The following is a 13,988-nucleotide window of genomic DNA, read 5'->3' on the forward strand; positions in this document are numbered from 1 at the left end:
ACTGCTCTAAAATTCTAGCCAAGGTATATGTTTCTCACTCCTCCCCTGCCACTGAAAAAAGGCAGTCCCATCAAAGTGCTGCACCACAGCAGAATTCTCTTCCAGAACTTTAAAGTCTGATAATTAATGTCTCTACCCATGTTTCCTGCAATTTATCAGCAATATTTAGTGAGTCGGCTTAATTTCCTCAACTGAATATTAAAATCAGAAGTGTACTAACAACTTGTTAAACACACATATAATATCCACTTTCTTTCCCACTGCTTTTAATAAAGCACACCTGAAAATATGGAACTCTTGACAGATCTTGTTTGGTATCACTCATGAAAAGTCCTATAGTAATAGCTATATGTTCTTTACTAATAATTTCTTCATTAAGACCAAGGCAAGTAGCAACCAACTATGAGCAAGTTGTATTTTTAATATTTAATTGTAGGTTGACTGAAACTCGTCATACATTTTCTAACAAAGAAAATGCTAAATGTGGTGTTAGGTTCCATTATAAGATTCACCTGTGCATGCCCATTTAATTCAGTGCACCATCAAATCTAGAAGTTACCAGGAGACCTATGGCTTATAGTAGGCACTTTCGTGTTTACTGAATACATGTATCTTCCCATCACATTTAACTATTATATGGGAAAATATGTTAACTATTCCAAACTGAGATACCTATAATAAATATCTTTCCACTGGAGTCCTGGAACAAAAGACATCCCACAAATCCCAACTACCTGTGGTCTATCTTCCATTTACATTTCCCAAGGATCTTACTCAGCTTTGGTCTGGCTTCCTGTTATTTTATTTTCATGACACATAGTGGTTAAAAGCATGGGCTTGAGATTCAGACCTGGGATCAAATCACCTTTTTTTTCTACTCATTAGCTGTGTGCCTTATTTTTCTCATCTGTTAAAATGGGGTGATGACAATAATTCCCCTCTCATGGATAAAAGTATATGCAATGTTTAAGCTCTGTGCCTGACATACAATAAGCACTCAATACACATTTATTACAGCTGCTACTTTTTATTACTATGAGACCTTGTATAAGTTATTTAAGCTCTCTGCAAAAGGAGAAAGTCGAAATATGATTTCAACAGTTAATTTACTGCAGCCATAAAAGCCCATTATTCTTCTAGCTAAGGCACAAGAGTAAGAAGAAAATAACTAAATCAAGTGAATTGTTAGGTGAATCCCATTCATGTTTTGGGACAATGTTTCCCAAAATCTGTTTTACCAATCATTTCCTATGCACTCCTCTGAGTCTTTACTACACCAATATGCCTGTGACCGTCCAAGCTGGGGAGGTGGTGTTTCTCAGGCTTACTGGGAGACAGTTTAGCACAATGGTGACTAGGTCAGATTCTGGAGTCAGACTGTCTTATCTGACTTTGCATTCTATGCTCTTCAATTTCCTGGATGGGACTTAAGCAAAGTTACTTAAATTCTCAGTGCCTCAGTTTTCTCGTGTGCACACTGGGAATAAGAGAATTATCTAAGGAAATTGGGGCAAAGATGATCCAAGAAGATTGTTTGGAATAGTGCCTGGCACACAAAATCTGCTCAGAAGTGATTAGCATATTTTTGGTACCATGTGTTTATTATTGTCATCATAATGTTAAAAGCATATTGTTCGTCTATTTTAATGACACTATTTTAACAGCAAATTATTTTCAGAGCTTTTGGAGGAAAACTAGCTCCTTCATATGACTCCCATTTGAGGGCAGTTAACCAGCAGAACCAAGGTGATGAATCAGTGATATTTTATAAAGTACGCTCACTGTGTCACTAAATAGGACAAACAAGCTGTATAGCCCATCGCTGTGACTCTGCAGAACTTTCATAAACACGTGTATTGGTCTTTTAGCAAACTTCATATTGCTCATTGCAATTAATTTTATGGAGACTCTCAGAAATCACCACGTTGTTCAGGCCATGGGGAAATCACAATCAGGATACTAAAAAGAATGTCTCCTTGTAATCAAAGTGATTATAATCATTGAATTGTACAGAGTTTCCTCTTTACAGTTCTTGTGTGTTGTTGGTAGCCAGAGTTTTCTGAGCAGATCAGATTCCATTCTCAAACTATTTTTATTTTTCTGCTGCTTTCATAATTTGATGAGATAATCACCCAATACACAGAATTCCTTTATTATTTTTATTCCCATCCTTTATTTGCTATTTTTTTTCCTCATCTGTATGTCTGTGAAACTCTTTTTTGGGTTGAAGCTTAATTTTAAGCATAGTAAAATTAACATTTAGCATGCAAATGTCGATTTGACCTTGCTGAATTTTCCTCATTTGTTGTTTATCTTAATCTATGAAGCACCATTTAATGATCGTTTAAACGTGCCAAGCACTGTGCTAAGTCCATTACCATATACTTCATTTGACTCTCACCACTCAATAAAATAGGTGCAATTATGGCCCCAGTTTACAAATGAAGACACTGGGGTGTAGAAAATGTAGGTAATACGTCTAAGGTCACTCAGGCAGCAGGTGGAGATACTGGGAATTAAACCCAGGACCTGCCTGACAGTGAACTTTTAGTTTTCAGTTTACATAGGAATTATGTGTTGGTATTGAGGAAATCATATCTAATTGGAACATTCCTTTCAAAAAAGAAATAATTTTATTTTACTGTATAAATACTACCAACTTCACCAAGCAGTATCAGAGATGAATTAAAATATGAAACACCCTGCTTTGATGGCTAGATTTTATAAGCCATCCTCAGAGCAGCACCAAAATAATTTTAGGTATACCCTAGATTTCCAGGATGTTTTTATACTATCAATAAAGTTATACTTGTTTTAATGAACTTTTACTTCTTCATTTGGAATTAAACCAGGATTGTATTTGCTGAAATGCTCTCTAGCGCTTTAAAATATAAAGATGAGCCCATTATAAAAAAGAGCTTTATCCCAAAGCAAAATTGACCACTTACAGTGGAAAAAATATAAAAGAAGGGCCTGAAACAAGAGTATGAGTCTCCCTGCCCTCCAGAAACAGTATTAGAAAGAGGTGTCAATTTATTTGACTTTTAAAACTGCAAGGCACATGGACAGATTAGGTACTTTATGACAAATTCCAGAAAGTACCCAACATCCTTTATTAAACAGTGTTTATACCTACTTTAGCTCTCCCAGAGGAGTGAAAATGGAGATTACTACACTTTCAATAGCAGTCATGTATCAAGAGAAGCAAATCCCAGCTCTCACAGCCCTGTCCAGGGACTATTCCAAATCTCGGCACTTACTCTTCCAACAGCAGCTTCCATCTTGGGTTTCAACCTATCTATCTGTGACAAGCAATTACAATTCTAACCTTGTTCCCATATTAATATCCTCAGCCTCCCCTTACGGAATCCACATTGAAAGCCAAGCAAATCAACAAAGGATACAATTATTCCTGTTGTAAATATTTTACTGGATAAACACGTATGTAATAAATATCTAAGGGCAGCATGGGAAAATTTGAATCCCATAAATATTTGAAAAGTTTTGGGAGACTTTTTACTATTCTAATGCCTTTGCCAGGGAAACAGCAATATCTATATGTTGCCAAGCTCTACCTCTTACATAAGCAAATACTTTGAATCAGAGTGATCTGAAGTGCAAATTTAGGACCATTATTCAAATAAAGCATTTTTAAGCTTCTAAAGATTTTCATTATATTGAACTTGATTCAATCTGATGGTTCCATGTTACCTGGCTCAGGGATCTTCTGTCCTTGTCTGATTAAAGTCTCTCTCCCACTCCATGGGGCATCTCCATACAATGCAAATATTGTTTGACTTCTTAGATTTCAAGTTCAGATTCAGTAAGTTCAGCTATTCTCTGGGCCCTTCTGTGCTGCCATTGTGTATTTATTCATTCATCCCTTGCCCATATCTCACAGGAGAGAAGGTTCTGCCCTCCCCCATTGTCCACCCTGGTCCCAAAGAGAATCAAAGCAGTGAAGGTAAGGACTCCCCCAACCTTGGCCTGGCCAAGGCTGTGAAAACACTCCTGCCAGACCTTCTAACATACAATAATGCCAAGGAAAGAGGAATCACGTTTTGGAGGTTTTGTTGGAAAAGTCAGAGAAAAATGTGGGAAGCAGAGTGAGGGAAACTAAAGACTGAGATAAGTGAAACTGGAGAAAGAATAAGGCTACCGATGACAAGAGCAAAGAATTAGATAGCATGAACTAGACATGGAAATGGACTCAGAGTAGACTCAAGCACTGCACAAAGGACACAGCATCTTTTCAAAGGGCCTGCTGGGGTTTCGAGAACAGTGTCCCGGACGTGATGGATTCTTTTTTTTTTTCTGGAGACACAGTCTCACTGTCTCCCAGCCTGGAGTGCAGTGGTATGATCTTGACTCACAGCAACCTCCGCCTCCTGGTTTCAAGCAATTCTTGTGCCTCAGCCTCCCAAGTAACTGGGACTACAGGCACACGCCACCATGCCTGGCTAATTTTTTGTATTTTAGTAGAGACAGGGTTTCGCCATGTTGCCTGGGCTGGTCTTGAACTCCTGAGCTCAGGCATTCCGCCCACCTTGGCCACCCAACGTGCTGGGATTACAGGCATGAGCTACCATGCCCGGCCCCAGACGTGATGGATTTCTAAGAGCTTAGAAACCACTCTGAGTTAAGACCTTCAGTCTCCTTGTAGACATCATGAAACAAATGGTCTTTGGGCCACTTGATGAAGTAAATATTAGAGTAAAAGATCTGAAAGAGACCTGAGGCATAGGCACCTCCATTTTACCTTGGAATCAACTATGTCCAACACGCTTTCACAGAAAGGAAGTGGATCCAGTGTGATTATCTCTTCACTGAACTGTAATGCTCACTCTTTGTCTTCTAGGGGTTTGCAAAATCCTCCTGGATCTCCCACATCTTTTGAGAAATCTAACTCCCCTGCTTCAACTCTAATTTCCAAAATGCTGTTTCTCAGACCCACTTAAAATATGAGCATCACCATGAACCCGGGAGGCAGAGCTTGCAGTGAGCCGAGATCATGCCACTGCACTCTAGCCTGGGTGACACAGCGAAACTCCGTCTCAAAAAAAAAAAAATTGAGCATCACATATTCACCCGCTGCCAGACTTGATTCCCTTTACCTGGCTTCTGGCACTTACAAAGTAACTAGAGAAGAGGCTTATTATCATATCAACCAAATTCCTGAAACATCTTGGATGAAATCACATGCTCAGCAGAACATGTATTGCCTTAAAAAATATCAATCCTCAACTATGTTATACCAGTTTTATGTTTACTTATTTCTAACCAAGGTAGCACAAGATGTCTATGTGAATTTTATATTTCCTACGTATTTAAATTTTAAAATTGCCTTTATAATGCCAACTGTTATTGGATAATCCACCTTGCATGATAATTTTTGGTGTTCAGGCTTAAAAGTTTTTTTTCCAGGGTATTTTATTTTGTCTGTTCTGAGACATGGTCTCAGTCTGTCATCCAGGCTGGAGTGCAGTGGCATGATCAGGGCTCAATGAAGCTTGACCTCAACCTCCTGGGCTCCAGCCATCCTCCTGCCTGCGTATCCTGCCCGTTGCCCCAAATAGTTGGACTACGGGTGCAAGCCACCTCTCCTAGCTAATTGTTTTGAATTTTTAGCAGAGACGACGTCTCGCTATGTTGCCCAGGCTGGCCTGGAACTCCTGAGCTCAAGTGATCCTCCTGCCTCAGTCTCCACAAGTGCTGGGAATACAAGCGTGTGCCACCGCACCCAGCTGTGTATTTTATTAAATTAAGTCAACATCTACTATCTACACTGCAGAATAAGTCGCTTCTGAGTATTTATGTCTTTACTGACTTCAAACTTTTTCTAAGCTCTTCACTCAGGGAGTACTTTCTTTCCTTCTTTTGGATGTTCTCGTTCCCACAATAAGATTGACCAGTTACAAACCCAGCAAGTCAATCCCTGGGTCCCATTCTTTTGGGTTAGTCTGTTTGATATCTTTCCTTGATATGTTGATAAACGTGTCTAAATCCATACACAAAGCATACCTCGGAGATATCACGGGTTCAGTTCCAGATCATGGCAATAAAAAAGCAGGTATTCCAGTAAAGTGAGTCATGCAAATTCTTTGGTTTCCCAGTGCATATAAAATTCATGTTTACACTATACTATAGTCTATTAAGTGTGCAATAGCATTATGTTTAAAAAAACTACATACCTTAATTTTAAAATACTTTATTGCTAAATAATGATCACCTGAGCCTTCAGTGAGTTGTAAACTTTTTTTGCTGATGGAGGGTCTTGCCTTGATGTTGATGCCTGCTGACTGATCAGGGTGGTGGTTGCTGAAGGTTGGGTGGCTGTGGCAACCTCTTAAAATAAGACAACAATGAAGTTTGCTCTTCCTTTAATGAAAGATTTCTCTGCAGCATGTTGCTGTTTGATAGCATTTTACCCTAAGTAGAATTTTTTTTTAAATTGGAGTCAATCCTCTCAGACTCTGCCACTGCTTTATTAACTTAAGTTGATTTAATAATCAAAACCCTTTGTTGTCATTTCAACAAAGTTTGCAACATCTTTACCAGTAGATTCCATCTCAAGAAACCATTTTCTTTGTTCATCCATAAGAAGCAACTCCTCATCTGTTCAAGTTTTATCATGAGATTACGGCAATTAAGTCACATCTTCAGGCTCCACTTCCAATTCTACTTCTCTTGCTATTTCCACCACAAAGGAACTTCTGCAGTTTCTTCCTCCACTGAAGTCTCGAAACCCCTCAAAGTCATCCATGAAGGTTGGAATCAACCTCTTCTAAAATCTTGTTAATGTCAACATGTCTCCCATGAATCATAAATGTTCTTAATGGCATCTAGAAGGGTGAATTTTTTTTCCAGAAGATTTTCCAAATCTTTCCAAATGGATTTTCCAAATCCATTAGAGCCATCACTATCTATGGCAGGTATAGCCTCACAAAATACATTTCTTAAATAGTAAGACTTAAAAGTCAAAATGACTTCTTGATCCACGAGCTGCAGAATGGATGCTGTGTTAGCAGGCATGAGAACAACATTCATTTCCTTGTACATTTCCATTAGAACTCTTGGGTGACCAGGTGTATTGTCCATGAGCAGTAATATTTGAAAGAAATTTTTTTCCCCTAAGCAGTAGGTCTCAACAGTGGGCTTAAAATACTCAATAAACCACAGCACAACATATGTGCTGTCATCCAGGCTTTGTTGTTCCATTTCTAGAGCACAGGCAGAGTACATTTAGCATCATTCTGAAAGGTTCTAGGATTTTCAGAATAGCCAGATGAGCACTGGCTTCAGCTTAAGGTCATCAGCTGCATTAGCCCCTAACAAGAGAGTCAGCCAGTCCTTTGAAGCTTTGAAACTAGGCATTGATGTCTCCTCTCTAGCTAGGAAAGTCTTAAATGACATCTTCTTTCAATAGAAGACTGTTTTGTCTACACTGAAAATCTGTCATTTTGTGTAGCCACCTTCATCCATGATCTTAATAATTAAATCCGCTGGAAAACTTGCTGCAGTTTTATATTTGCACTTGCTGCTTCCCCTTATACTTTTATGTTACGGAGATGGTTTATTTCTTTAAATCTCATGAACCAACCTCTGCTAGCTTCAAACTATCTTCTCTAGCTTTCTCCCCTCTCTCAGCCTTTACCGAATTGAGGAGTTAGGAACTTGCTCTGGATTGGACTCTGGCATAAGGGAATGTTGTGGCTGGTTTGACTTTCTATCCAGACCACTCACACTTTCTCCATATCAGCAATAAGGCTGTTTCGCTTTCTTAAAATCCATGTGTTCTCTGGAGTGGCACTTTTAATTTCCTTTAAGAAATTTTCCTCTGCAGTCACAACTTGGATAAATGTTTAGCATGAGGGATCTAGCTTTTGGCCTATCTCAGCTTTTGACATGCCTTCCCTCACTATGCTTAATCATTTCTAGCTTTTGATTTAAAGTGAGAGATGTGTGACTCTTCCTTTCATATGAAGAGTTAGAGGCCATTGTAAGGTTATTTATTGTCCTAATTTCAATATTGCTTTATCTTGGAAAAGGGAGGCCCAAGGAAAGGAACAGAGATGGGGAATGGCCAGTCAATGCAGCAGTCAGAACACATATGACATTTATTGTTTGTCATCTTATGTGGGTATGGTTTGTGGCACCCCCAAACAATTACAACAGTAACATCAAAGATCACAGGTCATCACAGCAGATATAATAATAATTAATACTAATAAAACTTGAAATATTGTGAGAATTACCAAAATGTGACACAAAGGCACAAAGTGAGCACCCGCTGTTGGAAAAATGACACTGACAGACTTGCTCGAAGCAGGGTGGCCACAAACCTTCAATTTGTACAAAATGAAGTACCTGCAAAGCGCAATAAAATGAAGTGCAATGAAAGGAGGGATGTCTGGACCGCATTTGGCTCTCTCAATCACTTCTCACTATATTTTCTGGCTTCCTTCATCCTTCCTATTAGGAACCTATGTTCTATCATCTTGTGACCACTTTCCTAAATTGTAACAGCTTTCCAGAGTGGTGAATTGGTGGAATGAACTCCAGACCAGTTGGTAAGTCACTAACCATGCATTTGAAGGAGGGTCAAGTAGACCATCATTCAAGAGGCCAGTGTTTTCCTCCACATTTAGTGTGGGATATTTTTGGTGCAGAGAAAGTTCTCTGTTCTTGGAATCAACAATTTTAAATTTTTACTGTTTGGTTTTGCATTTACCTTTTCCGTAAGGCACCGGCCATACCTTTCAAATCTTGAACTATAAAGTTCACTTTCTAGCAATTAGTATATAAAAATACTCATTTGGTAAATAACTTTCAGATGAAACCCTAATTTTCTTATTTTATAGATATATGGCATAGAGTTTTTATCACACTATCTTCATAAACTAGATTTTTTCTTGAGAAATACTCACTTTTAGAATATATATTTTATAACATGTATAGCAAGACTGAAAAAAGACATTTAAACATTTTGGGACAAGTGTCACTTTCCTCCCAAGAGCAAAGTCAGCTTAGAATAAAGTGAATATTCAGGAACTAATTCTCTAAAGGATCTATACTTCCTGACCTTAGTGTATCAACTTAACTTTTTTTTTTTTTTTTTTTGAGATGAGTCTCGCCCTGTTGCCCAGGCTGGAGTGCAGTGGCGCGATCTCGGCTCACTGCAACCTCCGCCTCCCAGGCTCAAGCGATTCTTCTGCCTCAGCCTCCCAAGTAGCTGGGACTACAGGCATGTGCCACCATGCCAAGCTAATTTTTATATTTTTAGTAGAGATGGGGTTTCACCATGTTGGCCAGGCTGGTCTCAAACTCCTGACCTCAGGTGATCCACCCGCTTTGGCCTGCCAAAGTGCTGGGATTACAGACGTGAGACACCGCATTCAGCCTCAACTTAATTTTTATTAAACATGAATAATACAATGAGTATTGGTATTTTGTGCTGGGTAACTTTTTATTGTGAGGGCTGTTCTGTGTTCTGTAGGATGTTTTGAAGCATGTCTGACCTAACTAGATGCTACTCACACCCACTGCAGACAATGCCAATGTTCCCTGGGGGGCAGAATCACCACTTATATAAAAGAACCAAAGATTTGAATTTAACTAATCACACAAACAAATAAGGACAGGCCTAGTTTAATGCAGATACAATTTATCAAAAATATAGAGATTTCATTCTTTCTTCATTCACATCCAAAAATTAGGGACAAATCCAGTAGACACAAACTCTTAGATTCTCCCATTAAATAAAAAACTTTGATATATTCACTTATTCTAAAAAACCATAGTACTGGCTCTGAATTGCCACCATGCAGGTTTTCTCATGTCACCATATAATACAGTTCATATTATACATATCAGAGGATCTGTACCACCTGTATTAAAACTATTTTAGTGCTGAAGACAAGGACACAAAAAGCTAAATAAGTTGAGGAAAGGGTGAAGATTTTTCTGAAACTTTTTTTTTTTTTTTTTTTGAGATGGAGTCTCACTCTGTCGCCCAGGCTGGAGTGCAGTGGTGTGATCTCAGCTCACTGCAAGCTCCGCCTCCTGGGTTCACACCATCCTCCTGCTTCAGCCTCCCGAGCAACTGGGACTACAGGCGCCCGCCACCACGCCCGGCTAATTTTTGTATTTTTAGTACAGACGGGGTTTCACCGTGTTAGCCAGGATGGTCTCGATCTCCTGATCTCATGATCCGCCCGCCTTGGCCTCCCAAAGTGCTGGGATTACAGGCGTGAGCCACTGCACCTGGCCTGAAACTTTTATATTTGCAGCAACACAGGGTCACAGGGCTAGAGGATTAATTACATAAGAGGGTGAGGTATGGGTTAGTAACAATGGCTCACGTTTACCTGATGGGTGTATTTAGTTAGGGATGAATAAAGCTGCCACTAAATTAATACTATTCAGTTACATGAACACTAATGAAAGAGAGAGAAAGAGAAAAGGAAAAGACAGAGACAGAGAGAGAGAAAAAGAGAGAGAGAGATAATAGGTATACTTTACCATCCCCAGGAATGATGCGGAGGGTAACTGTGTTTCCCGCTTCCTTGATTAGGTTCACAATGTCTGAATGGGATTTGTTGGTGATGGAACATCCATTTACTGCCAAGATCCGGTCTCCTACTTTCAGCTTGCCACAGCGGTCAGCAGGGCTCCCCTCAATAATCCGACCTATTTTGTGAGGCATAGCCACACATGCATTGCCTGCTTTGATATTGAGTTTTAATTTTTTTAAAGTTACGTGGGAATATAGCAAAGGGAAGAGAAAAAGGGTTGAAAAGGGAAAGAGAAGGTTAAGTGTTAATAAATTAAAGCATTAAGCAAATGTTATTAAAGGAGAGCTCTGCACCGATGGTCAAAACATTGGCAATACTCAGGGTGTCTGTATAAGGAGCTACTGCCCTGAAACTAGAATTCATTGCTGCCATCCTTTCCAGATTCAAAATTAGGGGAATCCCCAGCTTTCCTCCTTAAACCAATTACAAAATTTGGGATAGTTGGCAACTTCAAAGATTTTTAAGAGCCCCAAAATAACTGGCTGTTTGCTTATTTTGGGACTGCAAATGTGAAACCCAAGGCTGGGATGGATGCTTTTACTCATTCTGTGTTCATGTCACTTCATTTTTGCCAGCTGTTGTTTAAGCTTCTGCCAATGTTTTGTTCTTTCTCCGTTTAGAAAAATAATCACTGGGCATCTGGTGAGGCATAAGAGTCTGCTAGCACCAAAAATGCAACCTGAAAACACCTGATGAACAAACACTCAGACTTTCTGCCTTCTCCCCAGAATGATGAAAACTTTAGAAAAAGGGTGTAATTATAAGAGATGAGCCAAGAAAGCACCCAACCTTGAAGCTTATTTTTCCTTTTAGGACCTTTGCTCAAGCAGCTAGTCTTATGTGCTTTCAGAGCGTGGCCCGACTGGTTCATTAGCTCTGAAATCATTCTCCTGCCTCACAAAAATCCCCTCAAAGGACTATGAAAATCTAGTACCTATTCGGGCTGAGGACATTGATCCAAAGCTAGGTTCAAATCATTCCTCACCCTTTTTCCTTTAATCATCTCCTTTCTCATCATCAGTTACTGCACATCCACAATATCAAAGACCGAGAAAAGTGCATTTGGAGAGAAAGGTTTATCGTGCACTTTGAGGCACTGCATGTCATTGCTAACTTCTAGAGAGAGGTGGTTGGCTTTGAGGCCTGACATAGGATTTCTAGTTAATCTAGTTAATCATGTATTGAGTTTCAAAGTTCTTATGCATATTCACCTACTTTAAGAATTTGTCTTTCTGGGGACTATGAAGGTAGTTATGCAGTTGAGTTACCTTTTGGAAAGGGTGACAAATAACATGAGGGACATTACAACTAACTGAGTAGGCTCTTCTGTCATAATTTGGACCTTAAGGGTAAAGTGTGTGGGAAAATGCACTTTAATTCCTTTGAATTTCAGCAGATTTGCCTGAGCTTGTATCACAGAATGGAACATCAAGGTAAGATAATTTTTAAAAGTTAACAGTCTATTAGAATACAATAGGTAGGTGTGCTGGAATGCTCCCATACTCAAATTCAAGGTCTTGACTAAGTTTAGTTGATCTCCAAGGACAACTGGTATAACAAAGGTATCGAACAGCAGGTCTGAGGAAAGCTCAGCAAAGCTCAGAAGCCTCATGCAAGGTATTAGGGAAAGTTTAATTTGTTCGTTGTAAGAGCCAAAAGAAAACAATCAAAGACCAAATTGTGAGTGTGAATACAATATTCATTATATAACACATAACCTGCCACTTGACATATTTGCTATTTCTTTCTAGAAGGTGAAACTGACAATTCTGAAATAGTTAGGAACGTCACAGGATGCATGGAGACAGTCAAACTGTAGATCTGAAGAAAATAATTTGGGATTTCTTTCTCCCCTCTTCCTTCTCTTTATTTTTATATTAAGCAAGAAAGTCTCTGAAATTAATTTTAAAACAAAACCAAAAAACCTTGCTTTGATGTCAGGTCATCCATCCATAACATGCTATGATGACTTTATTAATGTAGCTCAAAAAGCACTGTTAGTAATAGGCGTTTGTTACTGCAGCCACACATGCATAGACCTGGCTGAGTCACTGTCCCCTGTTAAACATAAAACTTACGGGGAGACAGCTCCAGCAGGAAGCAACACACCAAGATTAAATGGAGGCCAAGTGAGCTCTACTGGATGAGAATGCTAAAGGGTTGTAGCACCTTGCTGATTCTAGCCAGTTTCCATGTGGATAAGTCATTCAGGGATAGAGCTGAGGTACATGAAAAGCCCGCACAGCCTGCACAGCCCTTCCCCTTCTCCCCTTGTATTCCATAGTAAGTAACAAATGTGCTTGGGAGATAACAAATGACTTTTTACCCAATCAGGAAGGTGGATCATTTTTGGAGTGTACATCTATAATCAATCCATTGCAATGGGAAACAGATTCATATATCACTAGTTTCTGCAATCATCTGGGTTTCTATTGGTCTTTGCTAGTGTACCCAGAAGAGAGTGAATCCTTCTGAGAAAGTGACAACTGTGTTTCTCCATACTTTGCTGAAACCCTCAATGTCTGGACGAGACAGGAAAATCGAATGACTCTTAACTCAGATTTTAACCAGACTTTAAATCAAGCAACAGTAAAAATATTATTTAAAATTAAAAAAAAAATTCCTATCGGGATAGAGTAGAGAAAGAACACAGATGAGGCAGACTAGCATCTCATGTAGTATTTTTACTCCTTACACCTCTGTTTTTCCTAGAGCATTTTTACAGCCGTATGCTCCTTGTAAAAAATCTTAAGACATTCTTAAGACCATTCTGAGGCCCTTGCAATTAGTGCTATTCTATTCAAGACCTTTCAAAAGCCTTGCTTTGGCAAAAACTGTAGACTCTGTATGCTGTCCAGGGGTTCCTATTCAAATTTCTTTTCTTTTCTTTTCTTTTCTTTTTTTTTTTTTAAGACAGAGTCTCGCTGTGTCACCCAGGCTGGAATGCAGTGGCACAATCTCGGCTCACTGCAACCTCCACCTCCCAGGTTCAAGCGATTCTCTTGCCTCAGCTTCCCAGGTAGCTGGGATTACAGGCATGCACTACCACGCCCAGCTACTTTTTGTACTTTTAGTAGAGACAGGGTTTCACCACGTTGGCCAGGTTGGTCTCAAACTCCTGACCTCAAGTGATTCACCCTCCTCGGCCTCCCAAAGTGCTGGGATTACAGGCGTGAGCAACAGCGCCCGGCTGCTATTCAAATTTCACGCAAATCTGATGTATGCTTTAAGTTGTGTATGCGTGATCACATTCTCAGTGTGGAAGTTGAAAGGGTTGAACAAATATTCCCAACCTTCAAAAGGGAAAAAGCTACCAAATCAACTCCATCTCCAATTAAGTCTTTAATTACCCAGAGCAAGAAGCTATAAAGCATTTCTGCACGTGAGGTCTGAGTCAGCTTTCACTCGCAAGAG

At 39.4% G+C, this 13,988-nt stretch overlaps 1 protein-coding gene across 34 annotated transcripts in view; it reads right to left on the reverse strand.

Annotated features, from left to right (window-relative positions):
- Positions 1 to 13,988, reverse strand: part of MAGI1 (membrane associated guanylate kinase, WW and PDZ domain containing 1) — a 674,091-nt gene that overhangs the window by 11,670 nt on the left and 648,433 nt on the right. For 16 of the 34 annotated variants that reach the window (XM_054680759.2, XM_009445792.5, XM_009445790.5 and 13 more), the window contains one exon: positions 10,522 to 10,725. The exons of 5 other annotated variants lie outside the window; for them this stretch is intronic. In XM_054680759.2, the coding sequence (XP_054536734.1) occupies positions 10,522 to 10,725 (204 nt within the window). The remainder of the gene's footprint in view (positions 1 to 10,521; positions 10,726 to 13,988) is intronic. 13 more of the 34 variants (XM_003309855.7, XM_520680.9, XM_054680761.2 and 10 more) reach the window with 2 other exon arrangements.

Source organism: Pan troglodytes, chromosome 2, assembly GCF_028858775.2.
Source record: "Pan troglodytes isolate AG18354 chromosome 2, NHGRI_mPanTro3-v2.0_pri, whole genome shotgun sequence".
In the NCBI taxonomy this organism is placed as follows: Eukaryota; Metazoa; Chordata; class Mammalia; order Primates; family Hominidae; genus Pan; species Pan troglodytes.